General features: G+C 39.6%; 1 protein-coding gene across 1 annotated transcript in view; it reads left to right on the top strand.

Moving 5' to 3' along the window:
- SLC35G2 (solute carrier family 35 member G2) overlaps positions 1 to 14,563 on the top strand; it is a 30,892-nt gene extending 16,329 nt beyond the window's left edge. Inside the window, exon 2 of the mRNA XM_061193658.1 lies at positions 13,307 to 14,563. Coding sequence (XP_061049641.1) covers positions 13,325 to 14,563 — 1,239 coding nt within the window. The 5' untranslated portion in view covers positions 13,307 to 13,324. The remainder of the gene's footprint in view (positions 1 to 13,306) is intronic.
- The last annotated feature ends 5,190 nt before the right edge of the window (positions 14,564 to 19,753 follow it).

Genomic DNA, 19,753 nt, shown 5'->3' with positions numbered 1-19,753 from the left:
TCTTGACTTATCTCTTATTTATTCTTTCACAATCTTCCCCTGGCCATCAAAAACTGTTTCCTCATTTACATTCAGGGAAAACTTCAACATTGTTATCTGTACCTTTTCACATATGTGACTTTTCCTGTGATGGTTATGGATCTATCCCTGTGTAAAGGATCGGTGGCAGCTGGTCATCCCATTTGCCTTTCAACTCTCAGAAAGCTGAAGTTAATGATTGACCTGTTGTGTTCAGAACCCAATATTGGATCCATATTAACTAGCCATTAAAAATGATGTTGTAGAATATTTAATGACATGGAAAAATGTCTACAATACATTGATAAGTAAAGGGGAAGTTATAAAATAGGATATAGTGTTTGATACCATTTTTGGGGAAAACAAGGTTCATAAATAGAAAAAAGCCTGGAAGGGTCAGTAGTTATCTCTGGGTGGTAGGATTATGAGTTGTTGTTATTTTCTTTGCTTTCTCACATTTCTCAATTTTCTACAATAAACATATATTGCTTTTGTAATAGGAATAAACAAAATGTGTTTTTTTCTAAAGAGCTGATGGTGGTAAATAGCTTCTCAGTCACGCTTGTCTTGAGCAAGCCCAGGGAACCCTGATGAGGAACTGCTGTGGTCTTGTTGGTGGGACTCACTTGACTAGGCCAAGCTATGAGACATGCTCTGGGAAGCAGGGAAATAGCAACTGAAGTTCAGCCTGGTGATGCTGAAAGACATGTATCGCCACACCCTTCTTAACTGGTTGATAATAGTTTAATTAAGAAAAGTAGATAAACTTTATTTAAAGAACAGCTCCAGTTATGCCTGAGGAATTTAATATTAAAGAAAATATGGGAGACCTAGCAGCATAAATAGAGCCGGAGGCAGAGAAGCTAAATACACACATTCTCTTAATAGCCAAACTGCTCACCCTAATGTTTTATTATTCTTGAAATGTTATTAAGGACTTTAAAGTATTTTAATGGATAAGGCTCCCTATTTGGGTTACTAGCCATTTAAATCCATTTATTTATATTACTTATATTTTGTTCTTAACAAAATTTGCTTCATTAAAAAATAGTCCATTCATTCAACAGACAGTTACTAAGCACCCATCTCATGCCAAGCATTGAGCTAGATGCTGCAAATATAAAAATTAATAATATCTAATTTTAATACCTGTGGGGTTAAAACCCTCACAGATCTAGCATAAGAGAAAGACAAAAACACAGTTGTAATTCAATGCATTCAATAAATTCTATGATTGAAGCACTGAGGTGGGCATCTAACTCAGACTGTGGTGGGAAATGGGCCTAGGGAATTTTCCAGAGATGGTAACATTTAATCTGGGCCTTGAAAAAGGAGCAGTAATTTACCGGGTGAAAAAGCAGGAAAAGAGTATTCCATAAAGAAGGAACAGCATATGTAAAAACCCAGAGCCATAAAAGAGCATGACATAGAGAATTTCCTGCAGTTTGGGATAGCCAGAACTTTTGTGCATGTGGAGGACAAGCAAAGGATGAGGCTGTGATAGTTAATTTTATGTGTCAACTTGGCTGGTCAAAGATTATGCTGATGTTTCTGTGAAGGTGTTTTTGGATGAGATTTACATTTAAATCAGTGGATTTGAGTAAAGCAGATTGCTCTCCATAATGGAGGGTGGGCCTCATCTAATCAGCTGAAGGTCTGAAGAAAAAAACCTGACATCCCCCGAGGAGAAAGGAATTCTGCCAGCAGACTGCCTTTGGACTTGAACTGCAACTGTTCCGTGGGTCTACAGCCTGCTGGCATACTCTGAAGCTTTTAGACTTGCCAGCCTGCATAATTGTGTGAGCCAATTCCTTAAAATTATTCTCTCTCTATAGGTGTATATATACACATCCTATTAATTTTGTTTCTCTGGAGAACTCTGACTAGTAAAGAGGGTAAAGGCAGAGGATAGGGAGAGTTCTTCTGAACAGTTCTGCAGTTTGAATGATCACAGGAAACTGCAGGTTTTCGGCTGCCTACCATTGATTGAGCAGTGATGCTAAGAGACCAGAAGTGGGTATGTGGGCCTATAAGATCCTATAGAGATGTCAGTAGTCAACATCATTCCCCATTCTTTTCCATGTCTTCCTCTTCTTGGTTTTCAAATCCATTCCATTCCATCCAACAAACATTTATTGAGTGCCAGTATGTGCCAGACACTGTGTTAGGGGCTGAGGATATAATGGTGAGAAAGTCTGCTATCAAGAAGTGTATGGTCTGGTGAGAAAGACAGGGTATAAACAAATGAATGCAGGGGTAATGGGGCACAAAAATTGGAGAGAACAGGGAAGACTTTGTAAAGGAGGAAGTAACACTTGAGCAAATCACTGAAGCACAAATGTGAGCTCTACAGGTATACAAGGGCAGAAAGGGGGAGGCCCACGTCATTCCAGGCAGACAGAATCATGTGAAAAAAGATTTAAAAGTTATTGAACACTTGCTAGGTGCCAGATACTTAGTGTTTTGTATGTATTAACTGATTTAATATTTTTATTCTACCCTATAAGTAGAACCCTATTATTATCGAAATTTTACAGAAGAGGAAATAGGTAAAGATGGTCAGTAAGTTGCCCAAGGTCACATATTTAATAAGTTCTGTAGCTAAGATTCAAATCCAGACAGTCTGGCTTCAGTATCTACCCCCCACCCCCCTTTTTTTAAACTTCCATCCCTGTGCCACTCTCTGTCTTCCTTAATCATGTAGCAGCCACAGAGTCATTAAATCTTTTTTTTTAAATTAGAGTATAATTGCTTTACAATGTGTGTTAGTTTCTGCTGTACAATGAAGTAAATCAGCTATGTGTATACCTATACAGATTCATTAAATCTTAAAGCCAGAAGGTCCTTAGATAATCTAGTTGAGTGGTTCTCCCACAAGAAAATTATACGTTAGGATTACTGGGGAGGTTTTTGAAAATACCAATGCCTTCCTTTCTCCCCCGCCCCACACTGGAGGAAGCGCTACATTTTCCCCCTTTCTTTTCTTTTCTTTTTTCTTTTCCTATTTAAATAAAATTGTGGTAAAATATAAATAATACAAAACTTACCATTTTAACACATTTTAAAAATATTTATTTATTTACTTATTTTTATTTTTGGCTGTGTCGAGTCTTAGTTGTAGCACGTGGGATCTTTCCTTGCGGTGCGAGGGCTTCTCTCTAGTTGTGAAATGCGGGTTTTCTCTCTCTAGCTGTGGCACGCGGGCTCCAGAGTGCATGGGCTCTGTAGTTGTGGCGTGCGGGCTCCAGAGAGCATGGGCATTGTAGTTTGCGGCACTCGGGCTTAGCTGCCCCGCAGCATGTGGGATCTTAGTTCCCAGACCAGGGATCGAACCCGTGTCCCCTGCATTGGAACACGATTCTTTACCACTGGAGACCAGGGAAGTCCCTTAACACATTTTTTAAATGTTCAATTCAATGGCATTAATTACGTTCACAATATTGTGCAACCATCACCACTACTTCCAAAACTTTTTCATTACCCCAAACAGAAACCTTGTAGCTGTAACTCCCCATTCCCTTTTCTCCAGGCCCCTGGTAATCTCTAATCTATTTTCTCTTTTTATGAATTTGCCTATTCTAAATGCCACATATAAGTGGAATCATACAGTATTTGTCCTTTTGGGTCTGGCTTATTTCAGTTAGCATAACGTCTTCAAGGTTCATCCATGTTGTAGCGTGTATTGGAACGTCATTCCTTTTTATGGATGAGTAATATTCAATTGTTTGGATATACCATATTTTCTTTATCCATTCGGGTTGGGGCACTAGGTTGTCCCTATTTCCACAAACACATACTGAGGAACCATTGCTTTTTAAAACTTAACAATGTCATACACAAAGAGAATAAAATGACAGAAGGAGGGCTTCCCTGGTGGCGCAGTGGTTAAGAATCTGCCTGCCAACGCAGGGGACATGGGTTCGAGCCCTGGTCTGGGAAGATCCCACATGCCGTGGAGCAACTAAGCCCATGTGCCACAACTACTGAGCCTGCGTGCCACAACTACTGAAGCCCACGCGCCTAGAGCCCGTGCGCCGCAACAAGAGAAGCCACCGCAGTGAGAAGCTTGGGCACCGCAACGAAGAGTAGCTCCCACTCGCCTCAACTGGAGAAAGCCCATGCACAGCAAACGAAGACACAACACGGCCAGAAAAAAATGATTAAATAAAATAAAATTTTAAAAAATGACAAAAGGAGGCAGGGGCTAAGTACCAGATGGCACTGGTAAAAGGCCCAGAGGAGTGACATGTATACATTTTGGTTTGGATGACAGGACGCTAGTTCTTAGGGTGGGGTTCTAGTGGCAGGGGTGCTCACATGATTGAGGCTTTTCTCCTACTTTCTGCACAGATATTTTGTCATCATCACTTTTGCTTCCTGTCAGAGAAATTATGATTTCAGGAAAATGAAAATAGTTTATTCTGTTATGAAAGTGGAATGTGACTCTGACAGTGATAATGCTTTGTCCTTTAAGGGAATAAAATAAATATCATTTTTCCTGAAGTCATTTGCATGAATAAGTGGCAGTTACTTCTGGGCTAGGATGTCAGACAGGGCTGTGTCTGTGGGAGGCAGGAGTAAAGTTGAGAAGGTAAGATGGGGAAAGAGGGAGGGGATTGGGGAGAGGAAAGAGTGAGAGAAGAGCTGGAAGGAGAGACTAATTCGGGGCACTAGGTGACAAAGTTCTAGACAAAACTTTGGGACAAATTGTCTTCAACAATAAGACCTACTGACTTGCTCCACGTGGCCTACCTGGTGCCCTTCACATAGAGTGTGTTCAATAATATGTACCGAGTTAGTTTCCTAAAGTGAGTACCTTCCTTTACTTCCTTTTAAGTTATTGCAGTTCAAAGTGAGGTAGGCCATTAGTTTTCTCCAAATTTTTTGTTTTCCACCCTTCCCCAATGCTCTCCCACTCCAAAATCTCCTAAGATTTCACTTCCTTTCAAAGCTGAGTTAACACATGTTTAGAGTTTAGCATGTTGTCTGTACAAATGTAAATATCAATACATCCGGCTACTGATAGTATTGTTATTATTGACTTCTTCCATATTTCCTTCTGTTTTCACTGGATTTTAGAGCCATCAGTTGTGCCTTTCTTTATTCTGTTTGTTTTCCCATTCTTGCTTTTATGCTAATTCTGATTGTTTCCATTAGAGCTGAAAATGTTGTCATGATCTCTGGCTAAATCAAGATCTTGTCTTCTTAGTCTTTTTCTGAGAGCTATTTCAAGGATGCTTTAATCTAAGTGTTACAAAGGAGAAATTGATAATGTGCCTTATTTTTTGCTTTTCTAAGAGAGATGTAGATGGACTGTTGTTTGTCAGGCAATAATCTGATGCAATATGAATGCTATTTTAATTGCAATTTCTGCCATTATATATGGTATATCTGTCCTAAGTAATACATCTGAGTTAGAATGATTCTGTCCAGGTTGCTCTGAAATTTCCTTTTATATTTTTATAGAGATTCAGTTAGTTTACCATAGAAGACTACTAGATTGTATGTCTCCTCTTTTTTTTCCCCTTTGGTTGAATTTGCTTATGGTAGTTCCTTTATAATCTGAGTATTTGAAGTCTTACACAATTAACTTTTCTTGCAGCCCCTCTTTTACATCTTCATAAAACTGTTCCGTTTCATGATTTGATTATAGACTTATTTCATTTTGATCATTTGCCACTTAACACACAATGTGAATATTATCACACCTTCTAAGAAGGGCAAACATATACTTCTTCATGAAATATCCCTCACTTCCTGAGTGTGACTGATTTAAGAAAGGCATGCTCTTTACCTTCTACTCTGTTATTTCTCACTTATTATCATTATTCTTGTCTTTCAAATTCTACTTTATTAGTTTATTTAAGAACTAATTTTCTAGTTCCAGAGGTTGGAGCTTCGAAGGAGGTTCTTTCCCCTCTAAAGCAGTGGGCCTTTACACAAAGATACAGTCTCAAAGAGTATTAATAAAGTACAAGCAGACTTAAATGCTGCCTCTAGTTCTCCTGATCCTCATGAGTTGCAGTGGGGAAGAGAGTGAATCCCTATTCAAAGAGAGGTGTTAAAGGTTATGCTAAGCAGGGTTCATCATAAGGATTGGTAGACTCATGCTCACAGCCTTGAGGCCTCAGAATATGGGCCCCTTTTCATCAGTTGGAGGGATGAATGGCTTCTCTCAATAGTTCTCAGGAGATATGTTTAACAGCACAGATCCTATGCATGTCCTGATGTCTCACAATATCCTGGAAAGGTAGTTGTTGGGTCTTCCCTTTCTGGTGACCAGTTAGGTGTGGTCTTTTCATTTTCATTCAGGGGCAAGACTGTCCAAGCACACTGGGGGAATAAGGTATCTCAGGACTGGGCTGCTCAGGAATAAGGTAGTAACCTATCAGTTTGTGATAAATATTTAGTTCAAAGCCAGTCTGATTCATGAGTGTCAAATACCACATCAATGCCTACATTTAAACCACTGTATTATAATCAAGTTGTACTAGCCAGCTTTATATGTAAGACTTTTTACCATTTTAGGGATCAGTCTGGTAACTAAAGAAAGAAGCTCTGATTACCAAGTGGCATTTGCTGTAGGCACCATAAGGAGATTTTCTAAGGATTCCCACCAAGACAGTAGGGATGGCAGTGTTAGTTTTCTCAGCCTTAGGAGAGAGGTGATCTTGGGCCTTAGGCTGTGGGATGTAGCTTAGGAAACAGTACCTCTTTTAGATACAAATACTGCTTTTTCAGGCTTGCAATAATGAATTGCACCCATTGTTCAAGCAGACACCAAACTATGTATCCTTTTAATCCATTTGTCCAACATTTCAGGTTGATACATTTGTAGCTGGATAGGCTAGTCTTCTGGTCCTATTGTTTCACATTCCCTCTTCTCAGCTGAGTTGCTCTACACAGCTGAAATGGACACCTCTGCCTGGGAGGGGACAGCCCCACATAAACGTCAGAGGAACTGGAGCCATGAAATTAGTTCAGATTCCTCCTCTCTGTAAGGAAGGAGGAGAAACTGAGTTGGCACATTGGTCAGAACAACTTTGAGCAGGTGGTAGGAATTTGTGATCACTGAATTGCATGGTGGCCTCGCATGGGAGAGCTATCAAAACACTAGAAGTGTGCAATCACTAAACAGACAAACTGAGAGTTGAGTTAAAAGACCCCAACAATTATCATCTAAAACTCTTTCTCTTAAAATAGACATAATTATTGCTCTAGTTGGTGGCAGAGCTAGAACTCAAAACCAACATTTCTAACTCAAATTTTTTATCTCTAGAAACAAAGTTTTGTTTTTCTCCTTCTCCTCTTTACTTGTCTATATGTTCCATATGTTTAAAGTCCCAATTCAGGCATCCTTTCCACCTGGAAACCTGCAAAGATCCCCCATATTTGGGTTAGTTGCCCTTTGTATGTGCTCCAACAGTTTCTTGTACTTCATGTAGTTACTTGCATTATTAACTTATTAAAATATTAAATTTGAATTACTTGTTGTCTCTTCCACTAGTCTATAAGCTCTATGAGTGCTGGGGCCATGCCTGTTTTATTTACGTTCATATTTATAGAGCCTAGAATGGTGCTGGGCACATGGTACCTCAGTTAGTATTTATTGAAATGTTCACAGGTTGAAGGACTTAAATGTGCAAAAATGTAACTACTAGTCAGGATTCCAGATTCTCTTCAATAATTATATTTCAAAGCCTGAAATTAAATGAAAACTAGGGAGAATGAATAAGATCTTGGGACTTCCCTGGGGTCCAGTGGTTAAGACTCCACGCTCCCAATGCAGGGGGCACAGGAAGATCCCACATGCCACATGGTGTGGCCAAAAAAAAAAAATCTTTATGTATCTCTTTAGTATAACATGGCTTTTGCACCAGTGGGATACAATATAATATTTTTAAAAATATATTTATTTATTTTATTTATTTTTATTTTTGGCTGCGTTGGGTCTTCGTTGCTGCGCGCGGGCTTTCTCTAGTTGCAGTGAGCAGGGGCTACTCATCGTTGCAGTGCGCGGGCTCCTCATTGCAGTGGCCTCTCTTGTTGCGGAGCACGGGCTCTAGGCGCGCGGGCTTCAATAGATGTGGCACGCGGGCTCAGTAGTTGCAGCCTGCAGGCTCTAGAGCACAGGCTTAGCAGTTGTGGCGCATGGGCTTAGTTGCCCCGTGGCATGTGGGATCCTCCAGGACCAGGGCTCGAACCCGTGTCCCCTGCATGGGCAGGCAGACTCTTAACCACTGTGCCGCCAGGGAATCCCTATACAATATAATATTAATGGTGTTGAGAAATACCTGGAATTTATCTGTTATAGACTGATCCACTGAGAGAAATGAACAAAGATGACACAGTTCAAGTAACAGTTTAAAGTATACAGTTGGACTAGGATTAAATACATTAATTTATACCTAACAGGATGTTGACTAAAACTTTCCTCTTCATATATATATACATATATGTATACACACCCACACACACACATATATATAACAATCAAAGTGATTCAGTTATATATATGTGTGTGTATGTATATGTATACACATATATATAACAGAACCACTTTGCTGTACACCAGAAACTAACAGAACATTCTAAATCAACTATACTTCAATTAAAAAAAAAAAGTTTCCTCTTACCTCAGAATTAGAATCCAGGATCTCACAATGGGGGACAAAATATCCCAGTTTCAAAAGCCAATCATTTTGGTCCAAACATAAGAGGCCTTTTACTTTAACTATCACTAAGACCACTCCTCCTTCCGATTCCTTAAAATACTGGGGAGGGAAACAGGGTGTTCCAGTTATCTATTGCAGGTAACAAATCACTCCAAAGCTTAGTGGCTTGAAACGACAACAATCATTTTATTATCTGTCATGTTTTCTATAGATCAGGAATTTGGAAAGGACTTGGCAGGGCAATCCTGACTCAGGGTCTCTTATATACTTAAAGTCAGATGGGTGGCTGGAGTTGGAACAGCAGGGGGCTGGAGCAGCTGGGGGCTTACCAGGAATTTCTCTCTCTTCAGGTGCTCTCAGGACCTCTCCATGTGGCTTCTCTACATGAGCTAGTTTGAGCTTCCTCACAGCATGGTGACTTCAGAGCAGTCAGACTGCTTACTTGGTGGCTCAGAGCTCCAAGCACAAGTGTTGCAGCTAGGAAGGAATAGCTATATTTCCTTTTATGTCCTAGCCTCAGAAGTCATAATAGGTCACTTTTACCATACTCTATTGGTTGAAACAGTCACAAAAGCAGGGCTACTTTTAATGGGAGGGAATATAGACCCTACCTCTCTATTTAATAATGTCAAACTCACATTTTAAAAAACCAGACACGTAGTATGGGAGATACTAGACTAGTGACTCTCTTTGGAAAATGCAATCTGTCAATGGGATCATATTATCTATTGTGGGTCCTTGGTCTAAGAAGAGTGTTGTGCTTTTTCCTAATGGGGAGGGGAGAGGGCTGTTCCTCCTTAAAGCCAACTGAGGGTGAAAGTTACCAGATCATTATTTACAACAATTGGGTGTGCTTTCTCATTCTCCAATTGGAAGTCTGCTTAGACAGCACATTTTAATTTGCTCTTTGCTTGCTCAAGGAAAGAGAAATAAAATTGGAGAGAAGGGGGCAGTGGTGAGTGGCCTATATACTCACTGGAGTGGTAAGGATATGTGACTTTCCTAGGGTCAAGTGAATACTTTTGGTGCCTAACCAAGAGAACTGCCCACCCGGCAAGAGGACCCAAACAGCAAAAACCTGTGGGCCATAGCCCCAGGGCAGGAGACTCTCCCACATCAGGGATTTGTGCACTGGGGAGGCTCTACAGAATTTACGTAAGATAGCCTGCATTTGGATGCCTGCAACCTAGAGAGTATCAATGGCCTATCAGAGTTAGCACAGAAACAAAGACAGTAATCAGAGAGAGAATTTCACCATGTATTAGAGTCAGGGTTCAACCAGAGACACAGAACCAAGAGGAGATTTATTACAAGGAATTGGCTAATGTAACTGTGGCGGCTGGATAAGGAAGTTTGTAGTCTGTAGGGCAGGTAGTCAGAAAGAAAAGATCAGGAGCATGTTGGAACCCATGAGCAAAGGCCAAAGCTTCTTGTCCACAGGTAGTAAGGAAAGGAAGGTCATGAGCAGGCTAGAACCCCAATGGCATGAATTGTTTGGAATCTCTGAACTCGTGGAAAGCCTAATCCATTTTTGGAAGGGCTTACTTGATTAGGTCAGGCCCACCCAGGATAGTCTTTCTTTTATTAACTTAAAGTCAACTGATTAGGGACTTCTATCACATCTGCAAAAACCTTCATAGCAGCACTTATATTAGTGTTTGATTAAATAACTCGGGAATGTAGTTCAGCCTAGCCAAGTTTATGTATCAAAAAGCCATCACACAACAGCAGCCAGTGTATGAGATATGTGTCCTTCCCTTTTCCTTCCTCCCTGTGCCAATACACCAGGGGAGCTGGAGCCTAGAAAGAGAGATGGAGGAGGTGTCCCAGAGGTAGACCATACTGCCCTCCCAAGGACTCCAAAAGGAGGGAATGGGAGAAGGAGTAAAACAACAGAATACGTCCTTCCCCTATTTGTGCTCCTGGGGCTACAAATCTGGCCTGCAGTGGGAAGGGGAAGGCTTTGAAAGGATATAAGACATAATTTTAACAATTTTAAGCAAGTGGGAAGTTATGGGATCTAACTGAGGTATCATTAAGATATTTGCTGACTAGCAAGGAAAAGAGATTTAACAGCAAATTTGGGTACAATGACTGGAGACAAAATTCCACTGAGTTGAGACAACTAAATAACAAAATGATGAGATTACAAAAATTAGAAGAACTACTGCAGATGTTAAACAAAGAAGAAAAAAAATAAGTGGCTAGAGTGGTCAGGGAAGGCTTGTTTCTAAAAGGCAGGATTTGGACTGGGCCTTCTTAAAAGATGAGCAGTATTTAGAAAGTGGGAGCATAGGGGAAGCTAGTGAGAATAAAAGCTTAGAGAAACATGTACATGTGCAAGTCAGGACAGGGAGAACACTGGACTGATCAGAGCAAAGTATGTTTGTTAAGGAGCTAAGTATCGATAGGGGCTAGACTAGGCAGGGTCTTGAGAGTTAGGCAGAGGAGTTGAGACCAATGACGTAGTTGGTAGGAAAGCTTGTAGGTTCTTGAATGGAAAGCTTGAGGGAAGTTTTTTGTTCTGTTTTGAATCTGTTAAAGGCATTAATGTGACAGTGGTATAATATAGTTGGATTTTAGGGGAGAAGGACTGGGATTCAAGAGGGCTAGTTACGATGCTGTTGCAATATTCTAGATGGGAATTCATAAAAACCTGATCCAGAATCACAAAGGTAAAATGGAATTGGAGGAGAAAGGAAAAATCTGAGAAATATTTCAAAGACAAAAACAATAAGATTGATGACCAAATGGAGTGTGATGGCAGAAAGGATAATTGAGTATTCCTTCGTTTCTAGCTTGGGGAACTAGAAAGATGGTGGTATTTGAAACATAAATGAGGAATTTAGGGAAGGAAAATCTATTTGGGAGACCAAGACTGTTAGTTCAGTTTGTGATTATTGAAGCTAAAGTCATGATTTGAAGTGGAAATATCCTAATAAAAGTTGAAAAAGAGAACATCCAGATTAGCCCGATAGCAATATGCATGAAGGACTGCAAGAGGGAGGTCCATGCTAGGAACTGAAGGGCTTGGAGGCACAGGTGGTGTTTTTTAAAATGACTCTTCCAACTGAAGGTGGTGTCATTTAGAAGAGAAAGGAGTAAATAGGAACAGTTGGTTTACCCAGATGGTGTTAAAGAACAAAATAGGATTTGATTTCTGGACCATGGTTTAAGATCCTAGAACTGGTGAGTTTTTGGCAAGGAACAGGGAATATGTCATGAAGACAAAAAATAAAAAGGTTTCCTTTTTAAAAATTTTTATGTTTTAGAGGGGAGGGGAGAAATCATTGGGAAGGAAATAGGAAATTGTTCTTGGGGAGAGGGGAAAGAGCTAAAGAGAACTAAGTGAACAAATACAGGTCTCAAAGAAAGAATAACATTGTAGAAGACACCCAGTGTTTCAAAAGAGTTAACTATAGGTGAAAGGAAGCTGAATTTATTAATATTCATTGAGAGTTTACTATATGCCAGCACTATGGCAAATCCTTTGTATGTCATGGATATCTTTCTATGTCAGTAAAGATCCGCATTGTCATTTCTAATGGCTGCATAGCATAGTATCGAGGGTCATTCTGGTAAGCTACAATGAACTCTCCTATTCATACATTTTCCCCACCTTTTTGTATGCTCTCTTTTTCTCAATAACAGATGAACTTTTCTTTTTAGTTTGTAATTTAATTTTAAACAATTATCATGATTCAAAAAATATATTAAAAAGTATACAGTAAAAATGTTTCCTTCCATTCTTGTTTCCTGTCCCACCCCAATGATTATTAGCTTCCTTTGTCTCTTTCCATAATTCCTTTATGTTATACTTTTTATATTATATAAACAAATATAAATATGTACTCTTATTTTTTCCTTTTTTTCAAAAAACGTAAGGTAAAAAGCATCTTGTGATCATCTCTTTAGGGTAAAATCTTAGATGTGATATTGCTGAATTAAAGGGTAGTTTCAGTTAAAATCTTAAACATATTGCCCAGTTGCTCATCAGAAAAGCTGTATATAGCAACAATGCATGAATGTCATGAAGTCCATTTTATTTATTTTCTAATTTCAGTGCATCCCAAATATCTGAAAATGTATGGGAAGCCAGAATAAATGTTTAAAAAATCACTATAATTTGTAATATAAGACTAGTTTGGGTATCATACAGAAGTGATTATACAAAAGAATTTGGACTTAATCATTTATAATTTATAATACAGACAAATGGACACAATGAGAAGGAAAGGTTTGATCTATGTTGTCGTTTATTTTTCTGTGTTTATCTTATTGGATGCGTAGAGAGGGAGGAATGAACAAATGGAAAAATATCAGTTGTTTGTGATGTAAAGAAAATAGAGCTTAATGAGACAAAGAAAAATCAGAATGAGACATAGGGGCAGACTTAAGATGAGAGTGAAAAAAGGGTAGACAATTTCATTGGGCTTCATACATCTGATAAGGCATATTGCCAGATCATCTCTTCCTATTACTTTTTAAAAAAAACTCCTGTTACAACCTCTACTATCTATTATTGAATTGGTACATATGATTATAATAGAAATTAAAACTATATTTCAAGTGATGAATATGTACATTTGTCTTTTTTTTTCCTTCTTAAATAGAATTGATTGCCTGAAGAAATGGATACTTCTCCCTCCAAAAAATATCCAGTTAAAAAACGGGTGAAAATACACCCAAACACGGTGATGGTGAAATATACTTCTCATTATCCTCAGCCTGGGGATGATGGATATGAAGAAATCAATGAAGACTATGGAAATTTTATGGAAGAAAATCCAAAGAAAGGCCTGCTGAGTGAAATGAAAAGAAAAGGAAGAACTTTCTTTGGAACCATGGATACTCAACATCCACCAACAGAAGACCCAATGACCAATGAAATTGGACAATTCCAAAGCTTTGCAGAAAAAAATATTTTTCAATCCAGAAAAATGTGGATAGTGCTGTTTGGATCTGCTTTGGCTCATGGATGTGTAGCTCTTATCACTAGGCTTGTTTCTGATCGTTCCAAAGTTCCATCTCTAGAACTGATTTTTATCCGTTCTGTTTTGCAGGTCTTATCTGTGTTAGTTGTGTGTTACTACCAGGAAGCCCCCTTTGGACCCAGTGGATACAGATTGCGACTCTTCTTTTATGGTGTATGCAATGTCATCTCTATCACCTGTGCTTATACATCATTTTCAATAGTTCCTCCCAGCAATGGGACCACTATGTGGAGAGCCACAACCACAGTCTTCAGTGCCATTTTGGCTTTTTTACTTGTAGATGAGAAAATGGCTTATGTTGACACGGCTACAGTTGTTTGCAGCATCTTAGGTGTTTGTCTTGTCATGATCCCCAACATTGTTGATGAAGATAATTCTTTGTTAAATGCCTGGAAAGAAGCCTTTGGGTACACTATGACCGTGATGGCTGGACTGACCACTGCTCTTTCCATGATAGTATACAGATCCATTAAGGAGAAGATCAGCATGTGGACTGCACTGTTTACCTTTGGTTGGACTGGGACAGTCTGGGGAGTATCTACTATGTTCGTTCTTCAAGAACCCATCATCCCATTAGATGGAGAAACCTGGAGTTATCTCATTGCTATATGCATTTGTTCTACTGCAGCCTTCTTAGGAGTTTATTATGCCTTGGACAAATTCCATCCAGCTTTGGTCAGCACCGTGCAACATCTGGAGATTGTGGTAGCCATGGTGTTGCAGCTTCTAGTGTTACATATATTCCCTAGTGTCTATGATGTCTTTGGAGGGGTAATCATTATGATTAGTGTTTTTGTCCTTGCTGGCTATAAACTTTACTGGAGGAATTTAAGAAGGCAGGATTATCAGGAAATACTAGACTCTCCCATTAAATGAATACCTGATTATTATCTTGTTAATGTTCAGTTATTAATAGGTACACTGACATTTTAATGTTCACCTGTAAATGTTGTGTTGTATAACTGACAGAGTGCTATATAATATATAATTAATATATGCAGATGTGGAAAACTTTATTCTAGTCTAATATATTAAAAACATATACTAAATTATGTGGAATATCATGAATCTGGTCTCTTTGCTGTTAAAAATAACAGACAATTTTTATTATAAAAATGATTATTTATTATAAATAATAAAAGGGTAGAGAATGTTAACTTTTATCACTAAAGAACATAAGACTTGAAGAAATGACTCCTTTCAGATGGAAATTCTGCGGTCCTGAAGTTCAAAAATTAGTAAAATGTTCATGCCCAATGTTCTATAAATGTTCAACAAAAATCCTTCAATATTCAAAAATCTATAAGGTGAAATGCTGAATACCAAGTCCTGTTTTGTCATCTATTTGCATTAGAAAACTAGAGGTGATTGATTGGGCTTGGTAAAGTAGCTTGAGTGAGTTGAGGCAAGAAAGAGGGAACGAAGGAAAGGAGCTGGTTTTTCACTGGCAGTGGTGGTTGTCCTACCTTAGAAGAAATTGGTCTTCCCCTTGCTAAGGCCACATTAGGCAATGCATAGTAAATGGAGGTAGGGAAAAGATTGGATTCCTGCCAGCTCTACTTAGTCTATGCCATTTTGTGCCTTACGGTGGGAGATAGAATGCTGGGGGAGGGTCTACTCATCCTCAGTTATGCAGATCTCTTCCAAACCTGCCCTTGTTTATGTAGTAAGTATATATGTGAGCTGCAGTAAAGGTACTCCTTACCCCTGAAAAAGACACTAACAGTAATCATAGTACAGCAGAAAACTGAAAACTTTGTGTCCTGAGATTCTTTTCAGAAGAGCTTAAAAGTCTGTAAAACCACATAGAGTAACAATAATTTGGGTCTAATTTGGGAAATTTTTACTAATTTAGCACAAACAAATGTTGATATGGTACTGCTGATTAAGCTATAGTTATTGAGCTATCTTAACCTCAAATACACCCATCTATAACTTTCCTCTGTGATGCTATGGCTCAGACCCTGCAAACTACATTTTTCCTATGCCAGATGGTGTCTCACTAGGTTCCACCAATAAAGGGCATTAGAGGGAGACTGTAAAACAGAGGGGATAAAGGACTTCCTCCTTTCTGTTTGCTTGCAGTTTCTGTCATTTTTACCCCCGCAATAAGCAAGAGCCCTTTGGTCCAGAAGCAGCAATTGATCTCAGCCTTAAGCTTCTTTTGGCACTCCTCCACCCCCTACCCAGCCTCATCATCTCCCTCTCAGTAGCAGCAGGACCAGCTGCACAGCATCCTCCCAGGGGTATAAGCTACAGGTCAGCAAGTCATTCCTCTGAGCTCCTGAGACCTGATGATCCAACCTTGATTCCTCTTTTTCACTACTCCTAGGGGTGGTAGCGGCTCTCTATAGTTATTATATCTGGGCTGCTTCAGTGTTCCCTTTTTGCTTTTCCAGTCCATCAACACCCAATACTATGTTCTCTGTTGTAGTATCTTGTGATTTCTGTTCTCCTAATATGCCTTCAAACATACCCCAAAGGAACCCAAAGTCATTTGTAGGGTGTTTGTGCTTTTGGAAAATGTTAACATTCAGATTTTTCAGGAATTACTGGATCTCAATAGAAATTACCCAAACTGAAGCACAGAAACAAAAATATTTGAAAAAAAAATGAACAGAGCCTGGAATGACCTGTACTAAGGATTAAGAAGTCTAGTATAAGTGTAAGTGTAGTCACAGAAGAAGAGAGAGAATGGGGCATAAAAAAAGATTTGAAGAAACACTGGCCAAAAGTCTTCCAAATTTGGTAAAAAGATACAACAACCAGCAATCCGCAGATCCAGGGAAATAAGTGAACCCCCAGCATCATAAATACAAAGAAAATCACACCTGGAAACATAGTGTAACTGCTGATAAACAAAGATAAAGAAACAAAATCTTAAAAGCAGCCAGAGGAAAGGATATATGACACAGAGGGAAACAATGATAAGAATTACAGCTGGCTTCTCATCAGAAAGAGTGGAGGCCAGAAAACAACAGAATGACAGTTTAAAGTGCTGTAAGAAAACCCTTTGATGGCTTCTCATTGCCTATAGGATAAAGTCTAAGGCCCTTAACTTGCATAACCCACTCTTGTTTACACTTTTAGTCATCTTCTGCTCTAGCAATATTCTACTATTGTGTAATACCTTTTTTTTTTTTAAACGCAGGCCCCTCTTTGTGGAAAGCCCCTCCCTTCTTTGCCTACCACACACCTCCCCTCCCCCTGTGGCCTAATGTCCCCCTGTACATATCTATTGCTGTATTTACTATACAAATAAGTATCTGTTTAAATCTAATTCTCTGACATTGAATGGAGCTCCTTTAAGTTGAAGACTGATTTTTAGATCTCTGGTATCTATTGTACTGCGTACCACAGAGTGGACTCAATCAATTTTTGTTGAATTAATTCCCATAAAAGAGTAACAATACTCAGTATAGAAACTGAATTTAGTTACCAGGGTCCACTAATTTCTATACTTCACAGTCAAGCCTGTGATTAATTTCTTCTTACTGATTAGTAGATAGTTTTTTTTTTTTTGTCCTAAATAGTCCTTACAGTGATGCTAAACCAGATCATTCTCTCTTTTTTTTAAATTTTATTTTTGGCTGCGTTGGGTCTTCATTGCTGCGCGCAGGCTTTCTCTAGTTGCCGCGAGTGGGGGCTACTCTTCCTCCCGGTGCGTGGACTTCTCATTGCGGTGGCTTCTCCTGTTGCAGAGCACAGGCTCCAGGCATGCGGGCTTCAGTAGTTGTGGCACATGGGCTCAGTAGCTGTGGCTCACGGGCTCTAGAGCACAGGCTCAGTAGTTGTGGTGCGTGGGCGTAGTTGCTCCGCGGCATGTGGGATCTTCCTGGACCAGGGCTGAAACCTGTGTCCCATGCATTGGCAGGCAGATTCTTAACCACTGCGCCACCAGGGAAGTCCTAAGCATTTCTAACTATAAGCCCTCCATAGTTTCCTGGGAAAGGTCTTAAGACATGGAGGCTCATTTTTCCTTTCCTTGTCTTCCCAAATTCTTTCCTTTGGGATGAATGAAGTGAACTGCCTACATGTTTTTATCCTAGACAGATTAGCTACCCGTATCTGAGGCCCCATTTCTAGTCCATAGGTCATAAGTTTTGACCTAAATGTTGTTGCCTGATCCTGGCTAGTCCCTAGTCCACTCATAACTAATTAGCAGGGTTGATTCCCGTTTTTGGTTTGAGTTCTGCTGAAAGAGAGGAAGAAGCAGCCAAGTGCATGTTTATATTTGGAAGTTGGGGAGACAGACCGTGTGAAAGGAGTCTTGTCTGGGACAACTCCCACCCCTTACGAACATGGACTCCATTCCTTCTAAGTACACCATACTGCAATATATGACTTTCTGTCTATCTACCCTTCCACCCAATGCTTTCCTCTCTCATTGCTGTTTCCTTATTTTTCTTCTTCAATTCCTTCTCATATCTTTTTAGTTTCTCTTTCTTTCTTTTTTTTTTTTTTTAAGAGTTCCTGGTAAGAATGGGTGATGAAGGAACTTTTAAAGGAAGATTAAAAGAAAAACACATATTTACAGGGAACTAAAATCCTTTTATGAAAAAGCTCTCTCCCTTACTTCTTCTATTACTTAAATAGATGGCACACAGTAGTCAATAGATCTGGATCAAAATCTCACAAAGGGTCTGTTCAGATCATTGGCCCATTCAAAATACATATTCCCACACAAAATGAAATCTAAACTTATGACTTCAGCATATTTTTTCTGGGTTTAATTTCCCCACTCAAGGCAATGATATAAGCTACCTGATGGCAAGGACTATTTTACCTGTTATATTTGTATTCACACTCCCTAATCCCATCACATGTAACTAGAATTGAATTGAACCAGGTGCAGCTAACAGTTTGCCATGTGATTTTGGAGAAATAGTTTCAACCTCTGGACAATGGTTTATATAGCTTCAAAAATGAATGTAATAATATCTCAATCCATAAACTTTATAAAATGTATCAACAAATAAAACTATTGTATTAGACAGCTTGGGCTGCTATAACAAAATGCCACAGACTGTGGCTTAAACAGCAATTTAATTTCTCACAGTTTTGGAGACTAGAAGTCCAACATCTGGGTACCAGTATGGTTAGTTTCTCGTGAGAGCTCTCTTCCTTGTTTGCACATGGCTGTCTTCTCACTGTGTTGTGAAGACAGAAAGCAATCTCTCTGCTGTCTCTTCTTATTGTCTCTTCTTATAAAGACACTAATCCTCCAGGATTAGGGCCCCACTCTTATCACCTCAGTTAACCTTAATTACCTTTCAAAGGCCCTATCTCCAAATACAGTCACATTGGGGGGGTTAGGGCTTCAACGTATGAATTTTGAGAGGGAGCACAATTCAGTCCACATCAGCCATGATAAAATATACACAGGTATTTAGACCCTCAGAATAAATCCAAAATTCACTTAGCATTATTGACTTTAGATGCTAATTATGGGATATAGACAGAGTAGCTGCCCAGAATTTCGTGGTCCATTTGTCCCAGTCAACTTGAGGCCAGGAAGGGACCATGGGTGATTTGTGCTTGACCTTGTGATCCTATATATGGCAAGAGAACCACATTCCTCTATCAGGACCCAAACGAATAATTTTGAAGTTAAATACAGAAAAGCGTAAACTCTTGGAATTTACAGTCAGGACCAGGATTTAAAATGGGAATGGAAGATGTATTAACGCTTTAAACAATATTTACTGACGAGCTACCATGTGCTAGGCACTGGGGAAGAACTGAATACTGACATGGTTTCTGACTTAATTGAGTTTACAATCAGGTAGGGGTATGGACAGGTCCTTTCAACAGCAGGATGGGGAAAATACCTGTGCACCCCAGCAGGCTTCCCTGAGGGGGCATCGCCTAAGCAGAGCCCCAGAGATGTCTGGGGAGGAACGAGGCAGGTGATGGCGAGCTGCAGCACGGGTCTGAGGAGAACCAACTTTCTCACGGCTGGTGGCTGGGGCTGGGGCTGGGCCGCTAAGAATGGGCAGACCCGGCACCCAAGGTCACTGTCCCCCCTCACAGCAAGGCTACCGCAGCCAAGACGGGAAGCTACCC

Source organism: Eubalaena glacialis, chromosome 6, assembly GCF_028564815.1.
Source record: "Eubalaena glacialis isolate mEubGla1 chromosome 6, mEubGla1.1.hap2.+ XY, whole genome shotgun sequence".
Lineage (NCBI taxonomy): Eukaryota > Metazoa > Chordata > Mammalia > Artiodactyla > Balaenidae > Eubalaena > Eubalaena glacialis.
This window is presented reverse-complemented; position numbering and strand designations above follow the sequence as displayed.